Source organism: Chinchilla lanigera, unplaced genomic scaffold (genome assembly GCF_000276665.1).
Source record: "Chinchilla lanigera isolate Chin_1 unplaced genomic scaffold, ChiLan1.0 scaffold00047, whole genome shotgun sequence".
NCBI lineage: Eukaryota > Metazoa > Chordata > Mammalia > Rodentia > Chinchillidae > Chinchilla > Chinchilla lanigera.
Window position 1 is genome coordinate 3,078,987 of NW_004955448.1, and position 22,461 is coordinate 3,101,447.

The 22,461-nt window shown below is 40.3% G+C and overlaps 2 protein-coding genes across 3 annotated transcripts in view; both read left to right on the forward strand.

Moving 5' to 3' along the window:
* LOC102019755 (arylacetamide deacetylase) overlaps positions 1 to 22,461 on the forward strand; it is a 328,447-nt gene that overhangs the window by 160,575 nt on the left and 145,411 nt on the right. The window lies entirely within an intron of this gene.
* LOC102006512 (protein FAM170A-like) lies at positions 6,074 to 15,191 on the forward strand. 2 transcript variants are annotated; one of them, XM_013518614.1, is made up of 4 exons: positions 6,074 to 8,167; positions 10,883 to 11,008; positions 12,204 to 12,296; positions 13,319 to 15,191. In XM_013518614.1, the coding sequence occupies exons 1-4, from the start codon at positions 8,095 to 8,097 to the stop codon at positions 14,053 to 14,055; spliced, it is 1,029 nt and encodes a 342-aa protein (XP_013374068.1). In that variant the 5' UTR covers positions 6,074 to 8,094; the 3' UTR covers positions 14,056 to 15,191. The 2 variants fall into 2 exon arrangements, with proteins under 2 accessions (XP_013374068.1, XP_005393094.1); XM_005393037.2 differs by lacking the exon at positions 6,074 to 8,167 and adding an exon at positions 8,191 to 9,161.

A 22,461-nucleotide genomic window follows, 5' to 3' on the forward strand; every position in this document is an offset into this window, starting at 1 on the left:
GGAGGCCCCTACCACACTGAGCCGCCGGGGCAGCGATTGCTGAGCATTTGATTCTGTTGCCTTCACATTCCATTGGTTCTGAGGCAGACCATCATTCATTTGGGATAATTTATGTCTTGGCTGGAAACAAAAATAAATTTGAATGATGAGCAGTTGAATTCCATAGGTACCAACACAGCTTTCGGAGACCTAGAATTTGCTTTGTTTTTTTTTCCCCTTAAGATAAAGCGTTGTAGGTAAAAAAAAAATAAAAAAAAATAAATTTTAAACAAGTATGTGTTTAGAAAACCTTATTTTACCAATTAATGAAAGCAAATTGTATATTTTTTTAAAATTTGGGAATTGGCCCAGTTTTTAATCTCAACTTTTGTGCCCCTCTGTCATTTTTTTTCTTTTAATAATATATTTTCCTTACTATAAAGAGCCCAATGGTTAGAAAACAAACCTACCAGTGCTTTTTCCTCTCAGTCTTTTTTTTTTTTTAATTTTTTAAGGAGAAAAGAACACGAACAAAATAAAACAAAGACAACCACAAGACAACACAAAAACTATAAAAAATGATACAGTTTCAAAACAAGATAATAGGAAATCAGCAATGCTTGTTGTATTACTTATTGTTATCTGCAAAGTAGTTGCTCACATTACCAGATATAGGCATGCAAGATTGATCAAACAGTTAATTAAACATTACTGTTCCTTTCAATAAACCAATAGAAATTAGTAGTTCAATTATCTTAGCTACTTTGTGTGTGTGTGAGCAGGAAAATAAATCACTAAAAGAAGTCAGTATAAGGCTATTTTTAACATTAGTGATGTTAACCTTGGCAATTTAAGGTTTTTTTTAAAAAAATAGAAAATTTCCATAACCTTTGGCAGGTTAATTATTCAGTTCTAGATATAACAGCTATGTGTAGTGATCACATAAACATTTGTTCTGTGAATATTTACTAATTGCCTCCTGGATATCGTAGCCACACCAGGCAGTGAAGGATACCATCCCCACTCCAGAGGAGCAGACACTCTTGTGGGGCGGGAAAGGCATCCCACTACAATTGCATGTCAGAGGCAGGGGCACTAGGGTGCAGTTCCTTTTGGGGTGGGAGCAGGGCTAGTGCCTGCCTCTCCTCACAGAAAAGGCCACTTGAGGGCAGGTGACAGATAATGTGGCTCTTGAAGTTTGCACAGGAAGTCAGACTAAAGGGAGGAAAGAGCAATCCAGGCAAGAGGAGTAAGTGCAAACTGCACATGGGCGAAGTAGATCATACCTATTCAAGTACAGTGAAAAATGTGGCATTCTGGGGCCTAGGGTCAGTGGGAGGAAGACAAGGACCAGAAAGATTGGCACTAGATTGGGAAGAACTCTCTATATACCCTAAGGTCTTAAGACCTGACCCTCCTGTGAGCTAACAGTGATCCTAGAAGGCGTCTAAGCAAGAAATGTGCATTCCACAAAGAGAGTTCCAGGAAAGTGTGTTGGTGGTGATGGTGGAGCAGCAAGTCCAGATCTCATACTGGCTACTTTGAGCAGTACCGTTCATTCATTCAGCAGCATTTTTGCATTCCATGTCTATTTGTCAGGTGCCTCTTACCCTGGCCTGTGCAGCTCTCAGAGTTCCCAGGAGGAAGGATGGTGAGAGGATGGAGAAATAAAGATAAGAGACAGAAAACTGAGGTCAAGTGGAGTCCTCTTTACAGAGGGGAGGAAAGAAATTGCCCAACCACCACAGTGTGTTTAGCTACACTCTCATGCGGTTGATGTCAGTTTTAACCTCTCTGCCTAGCTACTTTGCCTGGCTTGCCCGAGCACCTCTCATTCTCTGACTGGCCTTGCCTCACCCCTGCATGTGCGATCAGTTTCCAGCTTCAGTGGCTTCCTATCTCTCCCCCTTTTCTGTTCTGTAGTTGCAAGTAATGGGTGGTCAGTTGAAGTTGAAGGAGCTGCATTTGGAGGGCTCTGTAGAAGACCTTCTCATTCTCCAACACTTTATATTCGAAGTGAAATTACTCATTTAGGCTAAATATTCCCAGTCCAAGAATTTCAAGTCCCTACATTCAGCAATTTAGCCCTATACAGTCCATCAACCCGTAACCCACACAGTCAGTTCCCATTGTTGCTGGCAATTTTCAGTGTTAGGGATTTAAATTTTTTATATAGCTAGCATATTAGTATGGCACTGTTTTATACATCTTGTGGTTATACTTTTCTGTTGGATGTTCAAAAAACAAGTTAAGGCGAGACCTGTAATCAATGTTTTTGCTATCTAGCAAGGTCAGTTAAATCTCCTCAGGAATTACCTCAGAACCATGCACAGCCCCTCTTAGTACTTCAGTCAGTGTCAGCTTTCTGGATGAGTCACAACCATTGCTTGACCAAGCTGGTTTCTGTGAAAGCTTGGAAGATTTTATTTTTCCTGATGACTCTCCTTAGGCACACTCTACATTGTTGATCACTTTTCTCTGTTGTCCCCAAATCTCTTTGGTCAGAAGGCCAAGGACTCACTGAGATATAGGATGTCACAGCAGAGGTTCTCTTATGTCCTGTGTACAGGTATAGCTTTCACACCCATAATCCCAGCAATGGACCATCCATTGACCAATCACAAACTCTAGAAGCCCACCCCATGACTGCATGAGGCTTTAGGGGGACACCCAGACACACACCATAACAATGGAAATCATTGTGCAATGTTGAGTTTCTTTTTAAATTTATTTTAAAATTAAAAAAAGGAAAACATATTAACAAACAGACATCCATTTACAAAATAGCATAAGAACAATACAAGCAATACTGAATTACAGACAAATTGATAGGAAATAAACTTAGGGAATTGAAAATTCCAAAGAAGGTAATATTGATTTCTTTTTTTTTTTGGTATGGGGAATTGAATTCAGGACCTTGCACTTCCCAGGCAGACACTTCTGCCACTAAGCTATACCCCCAGCCTGTTAAGAGTTTTTTAAACAGAAAAGTAAAGGAAAGGTAAGGGAAGAGGAGGGGAGGGAAGGGCAATGAAGGGAGAGAAAGAGAGAGGAGAGGAAAAGAGAGACGATGTGTATGCTTGTGTATAGAAATGTGTGCTGCATTCTTGAGTCCTGTATTTACTTTCTTTTTGTGGATTTGGATTGGGAATCATCTTAATGCTCAAAAATTTGTTGGGACCACCACAAAGGATTCAGTTTGGAGCACTATTTTAAAATTAAATCCCAACTAAGGGCAGAAATTCTCTCCTTTTCAGCTAAGAGTTTTGCTGCATCACGGGTTGGGCTTCTGCTTCTCACGGAGTACAGCCATTTTCTCTCTCTCCCTTGTTGTTGGCACTAGGGTAAGCTTGCTGGGTGATGGAGTCCATGGAAGGTTTCCAACATGTCCACTCTGTTACTGAGGTATAAGTTCCCAATAATCCAGGACAGGTTATGCATCTTCATGAAGCTACACCCTTGGAGACATTGAAAGTGAATTATTCTGCATGACAGCCTAGAGTAGGGGAAGAAATCTGGTGCACTGCCCACCATGGTTGAGAGTGTTTAATTAGGAGCATTTGGGGAAAGGGTTAACTGCTTAGAATTGAGCTACAAAACAGTTACAGAACAACTATAATTCAGGGTTTCTGGTATCACCCTGAGTGGCTTGGTAGGAGATGTACACAAGAGACAGTCCTGGAGAGAGCATGGGCTAAATGTAGACCTCCATAAAATGTTTAAGTTCAGGGTGGGAAGGACACGGAGCCCCACTCTCTGTAGTGACAAGTCACACAACTGTGCTGCTTTCAGAGGGAACTGGGCCTGAAAGAGCTGACATTAAGTCCGGCAATCAGTTTGACTCTCCTCCCACCACATAAACACTGCCTACATCCAGGAAGACATCAATCAGTGGTCTGTTTGCTTTCTTTGTCTGTGAACTCGAGCAGAAATGCACCTTGTCTTGGACAGTTGTCACAACCTGGAGTGTATGGATGGAGGGACTTCTAGAGCAGGAGGTCACCTCATGAATCCACAGGTTGTGAAGCCAGGTGAAAGAACTGCAGACTTAGGGTGCATAATGGAGCAACAAAATTGAGAGCTATTGGAGTGACTACAGTCCTGAGGTGGAAATCATTGACCAACCACACTCAGCAGAATGGATGGAGCAGGGTTTAGTACTCACACACAAAAAATTGAGTGTGGAAACAAAATAGACCCTAGCAGTGACTCACTATACCTACGCAACACCTGGTATTTTCCAGTACTGTAGACTCTGGAAAGAAATCTCGTTCAGAAACATGGAGAATTATTTTTTTACTCTTTTTTCTCTCTTTTTTTCAAATTTTTTCTCCATTGTTTGTTTTGGGGAGGGGATTGAATTTTCTCTTTATTTTACTCTCTCACTTTTGCTTACCTTCTTGTTTCTTCTTTCTGTTACATTTATCTAATTCTATTAATTTTATTTTACTTCTTAATAGGCTCCTTTATTGAATTTTTCTCTCTTCCTTCTCATCTGTTCTTTATTTTTCAAATTTTACTTTTTTCATTCTCCCATTCCCCAATTCCTCCATCTTTGGTAGTGTTACTATTAAGCTTTATTAATCTTTATATTTTAGTTAATTCTATGCTGTTATTGAATTCTTTTCTATTATGGTGATACAGTTATTGAATTTAGTAGATATTTACTGTATGTCAAATTTGAGTCTGTCTGATTTATAATTATAAATCTCTTCCTATGGTTAAGGGTGATACAGTGGTAGCTTTCATTGTTTCTTATGATACATCAATATCCAGTTTGTCTCTGACTCTATTACTATTGCTGATTTTGTTGTTGTTCCAAGGTAGCTTAGTTGTTACTCTTAATTTGCTGTAACTATATGCCAGTATTTGGTTTGTCTTTGTGTCATCAACAATACATAGTTAATTTCCAGAGGACTGGATGGTAGGCCAATTACTTTGCATCCTTCCCTCGCCAATTAACAGGGGTGGCTATACCTTGGGACAAAGGCAAAAGCCTAGAGTTAGCCATGTCCAGAGTGCATCACTGAAAAACATACACTAACTAAAGAGATTTCCGTACTTGGAATAAAGTCTTACCACTATAATCAACCTACAAACCTCAGCCAAGTGTGGCTGTGCACACAAGAAATATTAGAAGGTAAGGCAAAAAAATGCCTCCAAAATTTCCCAGCTTCCCTAAAGCTGATTCATAGGACAGAAATCAAAAGACAAATAGCTGAATTATATAAAATAAAAAAGAGGAAAAAATACAGGTCAATAAGATGCTGAGCAAGCTCAAAGATGACATAACTATATAGGCAATGGATTTAGTAAACAAAACGAGCAATAAGCTTACAGCAGACACTAATGAAATATTAGCTCAACTAGAGAGTATAATAAAAACATGAGTGAACAATTTAGGAAAGAATTAGAATCTGTGAAAACATACTAAACAATGCAGGAAATGAAAAATTTCTATTGAAATATGGTCAGCAGAAATGACGAATGTGATCACACTGTTGGAATTAGAAGACAGGACACATGCAAGTGACCATATATTCAGAGATAACTTAAAAACAACAAAGAAATATGGAAAATGAATCACAAAACTACTAGATGATGCAAAAAAAGAGTAAGATTATTGGAATTAGTAAAAAAATCAGAAGGAAGCACAAATGATGTAAAAAAAACTGTATACATAAATAATAGGAAAATTTCCAAATATAGGAAAAGAATTTGACATGTACAAAAGCAAAGCACATAGAAACACAAATAACCATGATAAATAAAGAAATTCTCAGTAACATTGCATAGTCTAAATACCATAAGTCCAACATGAGGTCTGAATCTTAAAAGCTGTTAAAAAATAAATTTCTTTTAAAGATAAATATCAAAATTACAGCAGACTTCTCAACACAAACTTCAAAGGTCAGGAGAGCTTAGAGTGAAGTGATTTAAATCTTAAAAGAAAAGAACTGCCAATTAAAACATATATCCTGCAAAACTATCTTTGAAAATTGATGGAGGGCTGGGGATTTAGCTCAGCGGCAAAAGCGCCTGCCTGGCAAGCACAAGGTCGTGAGTTCGGTTCCCGGTACCGGAGAAAAACCAAAAGAAAAACCAAGAAAATTGATGGAAAAGCAGTTTTTCCATAGTAAAGCAGACATTAAGAAATTCATTACCAATAAAACAGTACTCAAAATTTTTTTTTCAAAGATCCCATAAAGAGACCACAGAGTCAGTGATGCCAAAAAATCTAGTGGAATGAAAATATCTCCCGGGTATTTCAAGGAGAAAAAAAAAATGAGAAATAGATAAACAAAGCAATGACAAGAATATCAATGTTTTAGTAATAACTCTATGTCCATGGGCTCAGGTCCCTGATTAGAAGAGATAGATTAGTAAATTGTATCAGAAGCAAAATCCAACAGTATTACATGTACAAGAAACACATTTAGTCCAAAATGAAATTCATACACTAAAAGGATAGAAAATAATATTCTGTGCAATGGGATTGCAGAAACAACAAAGGATAGCTATTGAAGTTTCAGACAAAGTAGATTTCAAGTGAAAATTGATTAGAAGAGGCACTATATATTGATTGAGGAAACAGTTCAACAGGAAGAGATAAGAATTATAAATATGTATCTAACATACAGCAGTGTACCCAACTTCATAAAATAAACACTACTAGACATAAAGATCAGATCAACATCAACACAATCATAGTACAGAACCTCAATACCCCACTATCATGAATAGATCAATTAGAGGGCAAAAAAGTTAGAGTTAACCCACACATTTGAACAAATGCACTCAATAGACATCTTTAGTGTTTCACCAAACAACAGAATACATGTTCTTCTCAGTCACACACATGCAACTTTTTCCAAAATAGACCACACACAAGCCTATAAAGCATGCTAAAGTAAAGGAAAAGAACCAAAGTAATCCCATGCATATTGTTAGATTATCCACATGGACTTGGTAATTCTTCTCCTTGCTTGAAGATTATGGAAAAATATCAACTAAGGTAAATAACTTATGATACAATTCTTCTTTACCTTTGGATTTGTCCTCATCTTGCCTTTTGTTATGAAGACTACCAACTTGGGAATAAACTAAGTGTGACCTAACTAAGGAAGTCTTGGGTCTGCAAAGGAAGGGAAGGGCTACATGCCAACAGAGCTGTGTAACCTGGATGGCATAGACCAGCTGGAATTAGTACAGCATTCCTGGGAGAGGATCTTTATTCAGGTGCTTTATTCAGGGGAGTTAGGTGAAATGTAAAGCTGCAAATTGGAGAGTTTGTGAAAATGTGAGCAAAACAGGATTTAGTATTCAGACAAGGGCTTCACAATTCTGCTCTTATTAATCTGCTGCTAGAAAGGCCTCTGGCATTACGTGAAAAAGCAATGGCCCACACTAAAAGATGCATGGCATGAAGAAAAGGATGAAAAAGCACAGAAAAGTAAGCCATATGAACCTAGGAGAGAACCCAGCTGACAAGTTCCTTGGGAGGTTGCTATGGACTAAATTTTGTCCCGTCCAAAGTCATTTGCTGAAGAACTGACCACACATTATGCTTTGATACAAAATGATCTGCAAAACTCTCATGCATTCAGTGGTGAGCTTTGGAAGGCTCTTGGATGGTGGGGCATTACATTCTTCAGGAGATTCAGCCATTGATGAGTTCCTGGCTGGATGTGCTGCTCGGAGGTGGGGCTTAGTTTGGAAGTGGATCAGAGGGAGTTGACGGGTGTACTCTGATCTCTGGCTGCTCCCCGTTCTCTGTTTGCTTCTTTGCTGCTATGGGATGAGCAACCTTCCTCCACCACACCCTTCCACCATGCCATTTCTGCCTTGGAGCCAACAATCATACACTGAACCCACTGGGAAGTGTGATCCAGACAAACCTCTCATCCTTCAAGTTGTGGGTGTTGGGTATTGTGTCCAGCAAGAGGAAAGCTAATACACAACCCTTCCCCTTGTGACATTTGGAGATAAGGCATTTAGTAAGAACTTTTGAGTAAATATGCCTTGTTTTCAGTGCTTGTGGAGAATGAGAACAACCAGAGGCAGATCTTCTGGAGTAAAGGACACTGAAGGGGGCTAAGCCACACCCTGGATCTAATGGAAATTACTAAGGTTGAGAAGAAACACAAACTGACCCTATCAGATGAGGTATATTCTATAACAGTGAGAGGTAAAGTAAAGCAATGTCATAGTTTAAATTTTGTAGGGACCTAGATGTCTCCAGAGTCAGGTTAGGGGCAGTAACATAATCATGGAGAGTTAGATCTTCAGCCTTGAGGAAAGAATGCCTCACAGACACCAAGTATTATGAAAACCAATGGTTATCTGTCTCCCAATCAATGGGGAAGTGATAAAGAAGAGTGACAGGAGACAGATATCTGCTTGGGAAGATAGCTAGGAATGGTCTTAGTAGTGGGAGAAATCCAATAAATGCTAGAATTATATACATGTATATTTTCAAATCTACACCTATATTCCAATATGCATCTCACATGTGCCTCTGCATAATTTAAATACTATGAAGAATATATAACATTTGACATTTTCTAACAGGTAAGCACAGTAGTAAGCCTAATCCTCAGTGGAACTGCTGTATCATCATCATGAGGGAGATCTAGTGATGCGGCACCCTTAGACACATAAAAGGCTTCCCTTTGTTTAACTGACATCATGTGTGCTCTATTTGGGTATGAAGTATAAGACAGAAAAGTACAAGTTAATGATGGAATTTCCATCAGAGAAAAGATAACCATCAACTTAATCACTGGGTTTTAGCAGTGCCACTGTGCCAGAATTCTGGGTGGGTCCCAGAACTCTATGGATGTCATGAATAGGTCATAGACCACTGCCAAAGCTTCTGTCACAACTGATACAAACTTCAGTGTGGACTGAGCACTAATTATTCTGGAATATGTCCTAGTGAGCAGACAGTCTCCTTGGTTATTTTTGGTTATATAAATTTCATTCTTTATCATCAACAACTAACTTTTCAAGTTATAGTTAAAATAGAAACTAACTTAACTTAACTATCAAGTTAAGATAGTTAAGATAGAAACTAACTCACCTGATATCAGCAATTGTCTGGAGTTGAACAATGAAACATAAAAGAAAGCAGAAACACCTTGAACCCTCACTGTTAGGGCCACCTGAAAAGAGAGCCAGAGGTAAGTGTTAGCATATTGTGGGAATAGAGGATCAAGAACTGGCTTTTAAACAGGGAAAAGAGGATTTCTAGTTTGTGGTGCAGTAACAGAGAAAAGAGAAAGAGAGAGAAAGGTGATTGAAGGGGAGAAATGTGCGCACTTGTGTGTGTGTGAGAGAGAGAGAGAATGAGAGAGAGAGAGAGAGAGAGAGAGAGAGAGAGAGAGAGAGTGTGTGTGTGTGTGTGTGTATTCCTGACAGGAGGTAGTCTGAGAGTGAAGAAAAGGTTGAGATGACCCAGGTCTTTTCTCTCTGGCCTAATGCCTAGATTAGCTATACAGTGTCACTCTGGGTTTCTGGGTTATAGGTGTAGTATAGACTAATATTTCCTTTTAAAGTAAATTTTCTGTCATTTGATTTCTTCCAAAGGCACACCAGATGTAAATGATGTTATAAATATCCTAACAGAATTTTTTTTTACTTTTGGTGAAAAAGAAACTGTGCCTTACAGAAGCCAAGAAAATATTTTTAAAAATACTTTAAACACTGATGTATGCAGAAATAAGTATAAAGTCAGAAAGTCTTTACTTTGGCAGAGTAAAAGCTATTTTATTTTTTTGTTTTAGACTATGAACATGTTCGTGCAGGGCTCCTATGTGAAATGTGAGAAAAAACAGGACATGCATGTACACAAATACACCAGCTCACATAAGCACAAACACTATTTAATTATGAACAGTGAATTAAGATGATGAGATAGCCCCTCATGGAAAATTGGAAATTAAACATTTGTGGTTATTTTGGAGATTGACAGCAAACAATTAACTCCTAGGAAGCAGGACCACAGCTCAGAGGTGGGAGGAGGAAAGATTGGAGCAGAGCCCAACATTCCAAAGAGTGGTTCACCTCCAAGAATAGTCTGACACTTCCAGCAAAGTTTGAGGCCTACGTGTTTTCCTGCAGTTCCTGGTGTGGAGTGGCCTAGAACATGAAGTCAGCATCAGTCCACCTTCAATACAATGAGTACACATTCAAAGATGTCAGTGATTAGGAATTGTGAAATATCTAAAGCACATGCTCATGCTTACTCATTCCACACACCAAAAAACAAAACAAAATAGACCAAACAAAATAGGGTAGCTAAATATTACCATCAAGCATAATCATCCCCTTACTGTCTACCAAATCAGATGGTCTCTCAACATACCTCACAGATTAAAAAGGACCAAGGTAGAGAAACTGGTACATGATGGGCTACATCTTCCATGTGCATGAGCTCAGCACATGCTGTCAGTAGGACAACTCACAGGCTGAGGTGGAAGAAAACACTGTTATCATTGACACAGAGCAATGAAGGAGACCTAGGGTTATCAACATTCCATTCCACCACAAAAGGAAAGTTCTCAGAGAGGTGTAGAGGTTTCTATGGTCATGGAAGTGGCACATGCCACTTCTACTCAATTTCCTTTGTAGGAAACATAATCACACAATCACGGTTAAATACAAAGCAGCTCAGTTAAGAACAGCACAGTGGTTTGGACAAGCTGAAAGATGGGAGCCAGCATATAGAGTGATCTGACAGAGTCAACATTATTTCCTACATTGCACATTTAGTGATAGAAGCCATACTACTTATCTATTTACACATGTTCACTGAACATGTCAAATAGTAGACTCATATTACTTCCTTAAGCAGAGAGAAATATCCAGAGCTATGAACCATGTCTCTCACTTTATTTTTCAGAACAGTTAGATTTTCAAGATGATCTGCAGGGGAGAAATGATGAAGTGGCCCTAACTCAAAACCAGGAAGAGACCTTTACTGGTTCCTCAAATCACCTCTCTTGTGAAGACAAATCCTTCTGTGCAGGTATGAAGTAAAGATTAAATAAGGTACAGAAAGTAAGCAAGGGTCTAGGTATCCCAGAATTGAGTTAGATGGCTCTGCCAATCAGTTGATTCAAGGCTTCCCAGAAAGAAATTGAAAATGCTCTTCCACCTAGTTTTACACAAGCAGCAGTAATAACCTGCAGTGGAAACAATAAATACCAAAAGGAAAACCCAAGGGAGAACTGCAAAACCAGTGGAGTACTGGGTTCTGCTCAGGAAATGGTGGGAGAGTTACTGAGGAGATGAGAGAGTGATCAGAGACACACAGGGGCGGCAGGTCAGTCTGAGCCAGCGTCGAGGATGGCAGGGCACAAGAAGTGCCCCTGAGATAGGATATAAATACCCAATCCAAGAACACATCACATCTATAGGTTTTTAGAGCCAGTGTTCTCAGACATATTGCCACACACACCAGTCTGCAGTCGCTATCCCCACCTCTCACTGCCTTATACTATTCCAGATGCATCTGAATTCCTTAGACTCGGTTTTTATTTTTCCTTGGTTTTTATCAAAACCATGCTAACCACTCTGACTTCCTGAGGACACCACATTCATTATCTCTGGGTTTTTTGTTTATTTGTCAGTTTTGTAAGCTTTGTGAGAGTAGAAGTGCAGATTGCATACTTAGAGTCTGGTTCCTTTTAGCTCACGTTTATATATATATGGGTGTTATGCTGCAGATGACTGTTATTTGTTCATTCTCATTATTGCATATATTCCATTGCATGAATAAAAATAATTGATTAACTGATTATACTTTGCTGAATATTAGGATTGTCTTCATTATGGAGCAAGTAAGATGACACTTTGAATATTCCGTTGCCTATATTTTGATACCCTAACATATTTTTGCTTAGTAAAATTGATTCTATATTTCTATATTAACCAAACAGAATACAATATCTCTTTTCATTGTTCTACTTCATTATTAGCCACTTAATCTTATACTCTCTACTCTGTACTCCTATGTTTTAGAGCTTCACATGGTTCTGTTTTTTAAAAATTTATTAGTATTTGTATATAATCCATACTGAATACATACATTGTAGAGAGTTTGTATGTACATATATTACTTTTTAATTCTTTTTACATCCCCTTGCTTCCTCTTTCCCTCCAACCCTAGAACCTTTACTTTCATGTTCTCGATCATTTTTACTTTGTTCCTTAAATCCTAGGCTTGAGTCAGGGAGCAGAAGAGAAGTCCACCAACTTAGAGCATTGCTCAAAGGTCTCTCCTGCGGGCCAGTGCAGCGCTGTGAAGCAGGAAGGTAAGGCAAACGCGAAGGCGACCTGAGCACCCCTGAGCTGTTTGTCCAAAGCCTACTTGCCTCACTTTCCCTTCATGTACAGCAGAGGGCCTCAGCGGGGAGAGAATCTGGGGGAGGGACACATAGGAAATACACCTTGAAGAACAGAACAACGTTCCTCAGTACAAGTTTCCCGGGGAACACTGGGACAGGTGTGGGTGAGGCAGTGGATCCTGCAGAGATGTGAAGGGGAAATGCCCAGCATCTGTCCATCAGGTCGGCATCAAATCAGCCTCACACACTCACATGTCACACTGCTTTATGCTCAGGAGGAGCCTGTTACTTCTTTCCTTCTTCATTCATTTTATGTCCAATTCCTTATCAGCATTACATAGGCACAACCTTACACCCTCATCTTTGCACATAGCCATTCTCAATCCACCACTTTACACCTGAATTCCATGAAAAGCTACATATGATCTCATGTGGATAACCTATGTTAGCTCTGCATGCTACATACAACACAAGAACACTCGGATGCCCTTTAATATGAATATTTTCTTGGTGAATCATCACTTAATTTGCCATGCTTTCAGCCCTTCATAGAGCTGCATGTTCTGAGGCCATGAACATTTCCTCCAGCACATGTGGCTCCCTGTAGCACACACAGCTTACTGTCACACCATCTAACAATCACACAGTGGATCACAGGCACTGTTATTCACATCATATTCCACACACATATAATTCCATTCATTACTATTTACTTTTTCAGTAGCAGATTCACCACTACATTCACCAGATATGTACCAGAATATATACAGTGGTGGGGTTGGGGCTGGGGTTGGGTTTGGGAGGGTGGGGGGAATGTGGAGAGTTAGAGCTAGAGATGATCTATCTCCAGAAGACACACCACAACTCATTTTCATCATACCATGCCAAGTATGCACTTCAAGTAACATTCCACACAAGCATTCCCAGAGATATTCTGTTGGCCATCTTATCTCCTTATTTTTGAAATCAATTTCCTTAATATATTTCAGGTGTTGGATCCTCTGAGATGCTTTTATATCAAGACAGGATGGAGAGGGAGACATTCTTTTTTAATTCACGTTCCCTTTCACCTTGGTCCTTTGCTAGTAGCTCACCATCATCCTTGGAATCTTCTGAAGAGAAACAACTCATGAATATTTACTACATGCATGTCCCAAAGAAAAGGGGTGCAGCAGTTTTAGGGGATGCAGAAGAAGACTCAGAGCCACCTCAAAAGAGGATAAGGATAGCAAGAATTAACATTCCTAGCAAGCTGCTTCCAAAACTCAGCCTCTCTTATATGAGGGACATCTTAAGTGATAGTGAGGAGAGCTCCACCAGTGAAGTCCAGGAGCAAAGGGCAGAGGCTGAGAGTCCATCAAGGCCTGGGAATCAGGACACAGGGGGCAGCGTCCAAGTCCCAGAAGAGCCAGTGGACCTGCAGGGTGGCTTCAAGTGTATGGGCTGCCATCAGCTCTTCGCCAACGTGGAATCGCTGAAGAAGCACGTGGAGCAAGCGGGCGAGGAGGCTATCGCCTGCCTAAATTTTCACCTCACATTCGCCAAACTAATGCACAAAAGGAAAAAAAGGAAGACCCTAAGGAGGCAGAACAGTGAGTCAGACGAAACATCTGGGGGCTCTCGGAGGGCTCTTTTGCGGTTTTTGGTATTTCATCTTCTGATATTTTGGATAGTTCTTTTTTTTATTATTTTATCAACTAGAAATGACATCACTCCTATTTCTTGATGCAAACAAGAGGCAATCATGTATGAGGGCACCAGGAAACTTTTTTGTTTAATCCAAAAAACAGTCCCAGGGAGACTAAGAAGACACCTGATCATTGAAGATATGAAACCACGTCCAAAGTTCAACCAGAAAAACACAGACACTATGTTCTTGCTCATGTAAGACCCAATTTCTACCTTGGTGCCTGGGTGCTAAATGCAGCTGAGCAATTTCAGTTCAGCTGCAAGACAAACATTTCAAGAGGAGAAAATGCTCACAAGGAAACACTCTTTCCACCTCCTAAAATAGAAGAATAACGCCAGTGCAAATTCCTCGACAGCTTCTCTATATTTTTATTTTAGTTTGAAAATGGCTCATAATCTCACCGCACAGCCCAGAATTGCATTCATTCAACTTAATACTAGCCATGTGCAACATCCACAAATACACACATGAGACAAAAAATGCCAAAACATACAAAACTTCAGCAGTACAGATTGTAATGCCCTATCTCTCCTGCATTCACCCTACCACACACTCATTTTCCTCAGGAAGTTCTTTGGTAATACTTTAAATTGTATCTTCTATTATAAGTTTATCATTATTAACACTGAAACTGCCAGAAGGCATTTGGGACCCCTACGTAAGTGCGTATTTAGTTATCTTTCAACAAATTCATTTATCAGTTATTCTGCCCTCTGTTACCTATTTATGTGAGGATTGTCTGTGCGAGTGCACTTACACATACAAACAGGAGACAAAGCAGGGTTACAGGTACCTTACCTGCCTAGTACTTTCTGTTTTCTTCATGGGGAGGAGTCTCCTCCATCTCACCCACCTGTGGGCAAGTGAGTGCCAACCAAATGAAGCCCTTACTGCACTGTTTGACTTGGTGACTGACCTATCTATGCATGTCGGGCAATGTAGGGATAGGTTGGAAAATTTAAAGAGAAGACATAGAGATGTTGACTTTCAGCTGTGAACAATCTTGTGTTCTGTGCCACCCCCTCTGGACCACTGTTGCAACTCTACATGAGGTCTGTAGTCCTCAAAAGCTGGTCTTTCTTCATCATTCTTTAAAATACCTGCTTCAACTGTTACTTAATTCACTGAGCATCTCCTCTAAAATCTTCAATAAAGTTCTGCTTTGCCTCTAATATTTTGAGTTACTGCCATCACCTGTTTTACCTTATTTGATGCATCTCAGCTTTAGCATGATATTTTCTTGTACTTTAACAAATTGAAATGAAAAATCCCGTGAAGGAGTGCCATATTATAATCTTCATACTCTGTAATAAAGCAATGAGGTTATATTGAACCTCAGGAGAGAGGACACATTCTTCTTTAATTAGGTAGATGCATGAAGAATTTTGGAGGCAAAAACAAATTCTTCAATACCATAAATCTGTGAGCTTAAATCCCTTCCTGCCATTAACCATCTCATAGTCTTTCTGAATTAGCTGTCATGTCTTAGAAATGGAAAGTACAATACTTCAAGTGATAGTATCTGCAAAGGTAACAAGGCACAGGTAAAAGAGGTGAGATGATAAAAATAAGCCTTGGTCTGAGGATGCTTTTTCTTCTGGCAGTCAGCAGGGATCTGGTGTTGCTGACAGCTGTCACACTCCTAGCCCTCAGTGTGCTGAGGGTGGCCCTGGATAATTATCCGCAGACTTTCCTGCCTATCTCTGTGGCTTCTAGAACAGATTTTCAGCCCAATTCCCCACAGCTGCTGTGTCCTCCACTGCACCACCCCCTCTGGACAACTGTTGCTACCTTTCTGAGGAGTGGTGGAAGGCCTCACCCTTGTGGGGCAAAGATTGAAGAGGACCCAGAGCACACTACTGATACCTCCAAATCCATAAAGCCCACTAGGCTGTATTCACCTCTGCCCTTCCACCAGGAGACTATTGACAGCAGGACAGTCACCATTACGGCCCTGCTATATTTGCAGAAAGGGTGGGGCTGTCATGCAGCTGCTTCTAACGTTGAGCTGAACGGTCAGTATGACAGCGATAGTTCTCCTCCATTCCCGAAGACCATCTCATCAAACCCGTTCCCTTCCTTACTGTAGACGGGTTTGGAAGTTCAGCCTGTTTGCTAGTACAATGTTGCCCAAATGTGTCCTCATATTGCTAAATAAAACTAATACCATTTGCAGTGGCTTCAACGGTGCCCTCTCAAAAGACATGCCGAAGTGCTAAATCTTGATACTTGTGACTATGATCTTGTTGCTATGAAGTGAAGGAAGAAGTGGTCAAGCTGGATTAGGTGGGTCCTAAGCCCAGTGATTGGTGTTTTCATAAGAGAAAGAGAAGGGAGACTTGAACACAAAGACATAGATGCACAGGGATAAAGGCAATATTTCAATGAAGGCAAAGGTTGCAGTGAAGCTGCTCCAGGCCGAACAGCCCCAGGGACTGCTAGCCACCACTAGAAGATGAGCTAGGCAAGAAAGGGTTCTGCAGAAGGAGGAAAGCCCTGCTGAAAGTGTGATTTCAGACATCCACACATCAGCATGGTACAAGAATAAATTTATGTTCTTTTAAGTCACCCAGTTTGGAGAAATTGTTACAACAGCACTGGAAAATTAAAACATATATTAAATGGCACTTTTTTTTTTTCAGTCTCCAGAATCTGTACCCATTTTTCCTGGAAAAAGTTTTGCATCAAGAACAAAAATTTCTAGGCAACAGCACAGCTTCAAAGGTGTGAAAATTAGTAGTGATAGGAGTAAAGGAGTGGGGAAAGGGGAAACAAAAGAAGGCATCAGAGGAGATGAAGCCAAAGAGAAACCACACAGGCAACTGTGGGCATCAGCAGGGAAAAAGCTGGCGGCATTGGCCAGCTTCAGCTTCCAGCTGTGTGAAACCGGGTGGGGTTGACATTCACAGCTGCTGCAGAACACAAGTGTCAAGAAGCCAGCCTGTTTAAGACAACTGCAATAGCTGTGCAAGGTCAAGCTGAGGGCCAGAACTGGAAATGTGCATGTCATGTCATGTTCCTGCTAGTTATTTGATCATTCCTTCCACCCTGTCTCATGGGAGCTCTGGTTTACACACTTGCATAGGGCTAGTTAGGCAGGCAGCTGGCATTTCTACCTGGATCATTCCTGGGAAGTTGCACTTCCTGTGAATTTACAGCATCAATTGGTAACCAACCTTCAATCAGCCACCAATGCATCACCCTCCTTGTGTAGCACCTCTGGGCAGTTGGATTATTCCCTTCTTCCTACCTCTTATACCCTAAAGTTGGAGTCCAATCCCCAAGTATAGGGCAAAGTGAATGGAGCAGCTGTGTGGAAGTACCAATGGTCACTCACAGGCAAGTGCAGAGGACTAGTATATTATCTGCTACTGCAAACAGCTGTGGCTCCCTCCTCCTACCTTAGATGAGGGGTGAAAACTACGGACCACTCGCAGTTTAAGAAAACTTTTAATCTGTACATGGCTATTTTTTAAAGACATTAGGCTAGCAGATGAATCTAGAATATTATTCAGGAATTGTTTTTAGGGTCTCTTTCTGTGCAGGTCTTTGAACTAAACCTGTGGGATTTTCAAATCTGAGATCCCATCTGTTAGATGTACATAACTTATTGTGGAAGAAGGAATCTTGTGAATCTTTCAATGCGGAGGTGGATCAAGGGGTAGACTGTGGGCAAGGAGCAGGCAGGTAGAGAACAGATCAATCAGACTCAGGTGGGATTTGAAGGCCCATTCTGTGCCCGCTGCTGTGGAGACGAATCGGTAAGAAACGTAAGTAAGGGTTCTCCCTCAGGGAGACCACAGTCAAAACGTGTTCAGTATATGCATCCAATACCTGGCAACTTCTTTTCTACCTCCTTTCTACACCCACTTCCTTGCCCTTGACCTCTATGTCTTTTTTAACAAGTTTTTAAAAATTTGAGATGGGGTTTTCCTGTAACCCAGGCTGGTCTGGAACTTGTCAGTTTAACTGATCCTGCTATCTCTACCTCCTCCACAACTGGGACTACAGGTAAGACACCCAGAAACTGTAGGTTGTTTGTTTGCTTGCTTGCTTCTTTCTCATAGTTACCATCACTCTGAAACAATTTTGCTCATTTATTTGGTTATTTGTTAATTGTTTTATTTCACCACCAGAAATTGAGCTCCCTGAGAACTTGGCCTGCACCATCACCAACCCCTAGAATGGTTCCTAGCAGCTCACAGTTGCTCTATGAATGTTTGTTGACTGAATGATATACAGTCCAACAGAAGTGGGAGGAGCCAGTCATTACAGGGCTGAAGAACATGGGCCCTGGGTCCAGACCACCTGGGTTCACACACAAGCTCTTCCACTTACTCAGGTTGACTTTGAAGTAATGGGTCTACCTTTCCCAGTTTCTCCAAGTCTGAACTGGGGATTCTAAAACTGCCACTGTTAGGAAGGTTCGTAAGTTAATGTACAAAAATGTCCCTAAAGTAGGGGTTATAAAAATTTTCTTAAAGAACCAGATGCTAAATATTTTAGGATTTTCAAGCCATCTAATCTCTTACAATGACTCAATTCTGCCTATGTAGCACAAAGTAAAACAGCCACAGAGGTTGCATAAGTACAGGAGTGTGGCCCTCTTCCAATTACAACATTAAGGATTACAGCACAACATATGACATAACATTAAGGAATTTAAACACAAAACAATAACCTATTATCGGGAAGTCTTGTGTGTTGGATCACTCAAATTCATTTTTCATTTCCATTTCATCCATTTCCTTTTCATTTCACCTCCCCACTTTGCACATGCTGGTTTTTCCTCTGTGAACTGACTGATGTCTGCCCCACAGAGAGCTTCAAGCAACTTCCTCAGGGCTCTGTTGAGAAGACCAACCCTAGTGTGGTTTCTGTCAACCCCTAGGCTCTTGTGTAAGTTTACAACCGGACTTGGACACCACAGAGTTTGTGGTATGAGTGAGAGGCTGTGGTTAGAGAGGAGGCGAAAGCAAGTTTGAAGTCTCTGATCCACACTTTAGTCACCTGTTTAGAGAAGGTGAAAACTACTGTCCTGCCTTGCTGGGTGATTGTTTGGCAATCACACAAGGCAAAAGACAAGAGAAGTACAAATGCACTGTTTACAAAGTAATGCAAAATGCTCCTCTAATAGGATTCCATGCTGCTATTTGAATCCAAGGTTACCATGCAGTAGGTAACAATATTATTTACTCATTTTACAGATAAGGAAGCCAGAGACTTATGACTCATCTGGGGTCACACTGCTGATAAATTGAAGACTTAAATTTGAACCCAGACAATTTTTATTCTAGTAAAAATTTCTTAACAAGAGCTCAGCCCATCTCCCCACATGTTGAACACAAACATTACACTACAGAGTTTCTTGGGATTTTTTTTTCTTTCCCTTCCTTACATGTAAGTATCTCATTTCCCTGGGCACAGCCCATACCAAAGTACGTCCTAAATGAACAAAGTCTGTTGTGGAGACAGGTTTAGCTAGGGTAGGTAGAGGATGAAAGGCAGGGCGAATTTTCTGAAAAGTGAACTGGAGTGGCTGACTGTCAAACTTCCTTTCCTTTTCATTTCATCTCCCCACCTTGCACGTGCTGGTTTTTCCTCTGTGAACTGATTGATGTCCGCCCCACAGAGAGCCTCAAGCAACTTCCTCAGGGCTCTGTTAAGAAGACCTGCCCGAGTGTGGTTTCTGTCAACTCCTAGGCTCTTGTGTAAGTTTACAACACAACTTGGACACCAGAGAGGTTGTGGTACGAGTGAGAGGTTGTGGTTACAGAGGAGGGGAAAGCAAGTTTGAAGGAGTTTTAAATGGGAGACCTTTGTGCAAGAAAGGACACAACAATTTTACTGATGTCATTCTCCATTTGCCCACTGTTACAAGCAGCACACAAGGACCACACAGTGCTCTTTGCCCTCTAAACTTGCCCCGCCCACTGTGCTTGGCTTTGGGCTACAGCGAAGGATGTCCTAAACATTCATTGCCTCTATACCTGCAGGAAGATTGTTAAAGATATGGCTCAATAAACCACACAAGAAAAGCTCTTCCAAGGTGACTAAAGAAGTTACCTTCTTCACTTGCACTCTTTCTTTTTCTTTTTACAGTATTAGGGCTTGTGCCACATCTAGAGATGAGACCTGCTAACATCTCCCCTCTTTTTTGTCCCCAATCCACGTGGTTTTTATTTTTCTCAAAATAATAAAATCTTATGATACATATGGCATATATTACTTTCATGTGGCAATGTATTATAAACATCTTGATGTCATTACATACTTCCTTTTATTCTTGTTTGAGTTTCTCCAAAACCATAGTGAAAATACCAAAGCAAGAAGGCAGGAAACTTGAGTCCCAACTGTCCAGGTGACTCTGGGCAAATTCACTCAGTCTTCACCTGGATGATATGCAAACTCCATCCCAGTGTCGAAGGTTTATGGTCCCACGCAGGGTAGTAATCATTAAAATACAAAATAAAGCAAACTCTGAATTTAAAAATACAGATCCTCTATTAAGCGCAAGCTTTCTATATGTATTACCTTTATATGATGAGAAATTGATAACCATCTTAATTACTTTCAAATAACTTCTAAGTGTATTATTTGTAGAAAACATTTCAAGGAGATCCAGAACCTGTGTTTTCTTATAAAAAAGAAACCATGGGGAGGGATGTGTAGTTCAGCAGTAAAGAGCAGGCTTAACATGTGTAAAGCTCTGAGTTTGATCCCATGCTCCAAAGAGAAAAAAAAAGATTCTGATAAAATAATCTTTTCACTGATTCTATGTCATTGCATCAAATCACATATTCTCGTTATTTTAAATCCTATTTTAAGTATTATTTTAACCAAAATACTTTCTAATGATTAGATTTCTAATGACTTTCTCTGACTATATTGCATAGAAACATCTATACTTATATGTGCACACACACACATACACACACTATACGTACACATACAATGTTCATTGAAAATAGATATTGAGTTGTTACATTTATTTCACATAAATATTTGTGTATTAGACTTGCAATTCAAAGCCTGATTGGATGTATCATTCTGAGCAAGCCATCAAACTGAGGCTTTCATTTATAAAATGGAAAAATCGTACTGTTCATGAGAATTAAATGAGAAAGCAAAAATAAAAGCAAACCTAAGCTGAGTGTGGTGGCACACGCCTGTAATCCCAGCACTTGGGAAGCTGAAGCAGGAGGATTGCTGCAAGTTTGAGACCAGCCTGGGCTACAAAGTGAGCTCAAGGCCAGCCTGAAGCACATAACAGGACCCTGTCTCAAAAAGACAAAAAAAATTCTAAACTAAAGTGATATGCAAATGTAAAGACAAAAGATCAGTTTTATTCCTTTCCATTCATAATAAGAAAACTAAAATGATATAAATTCCCCAAACTATTACTTTCCTTTAGAGAAGTTTCAAGAATGAGCCCTTGAAGTTCTACTCTTGGTTCCACTTGCGGCCCAAGCCAGCCTCAAGATACCGCTTCTTCCCAGCAAGACCATTTTGGACCTGTTCTTAGACCTCCGGTGTGGTCTAGGGGCCTAAAGTGAGTCCCTAAGCCTGACTCTCTGACTGCAGCTTTACCGTCTGTCCCTGCTCCACTGTGCTCCACATTCAACCTCTTTGTGCATCCCTTCCTTCCTCTCCATGCTAGGACAGTCAGCGTCACAACCTACCTCACTCTTACACGGCTTGTATGATTAAGGCTTCTATGATTAAGGCTTATATGGGCTACATGATAAGGACGACACATGGAGGAGGAGGATGTTTATGGTACTGAAAATCCTCCTTCTTGACTGGAGAGAAGAGTGGTACAGTGCTGACAGCGCAGGAGTCAGGCCCAAGATGCTTTAGCTGGAACCTCTGTGCCTGCCCATCCTCAGTCTTGTTATCTAAAGCATGAGATTCTTTTCAGCAGTAAATGCATAAACTTTAATAATTCTTCTATTTACTCAGTGATTTATACTTTATGTGCATAATGTTGCTTGGCTTTATTCTCAAAAGAATGCTAAGATATAGCTTAATAGGTACTAGTCTCCCATGTTCCACTGAAGAAATATGGGCTAAGAGAAATTATGCATTAAAGAGCTCAAGTGATTAAAACACTTTAATAATTCCCTACTGGGTCCATCATTCAGTCCAGACGTCTTAGTTCATGGCTGTTCTAACTCTTGATTATGGCTTCAGCTTCAATACTACTCAAACTACCTCTATTCTTCTAGGGCAATATTTTTCAAAGTATGCTCCCTGTATCAGGAGTATGAGTATCACTTGGGAAGTTGTTACACACGCATACTTTTGGATCCCACCTGAACCACGGAATCAGATTTTGGGAGTGCTTACTGTGCTTTATCAAGTTTGAACATGCATGCTCAAGCAAAGGAGCACTATAAGGAATTCCATTCCTTCACTCACCTCCGGGTCTTTAAAGTGCTC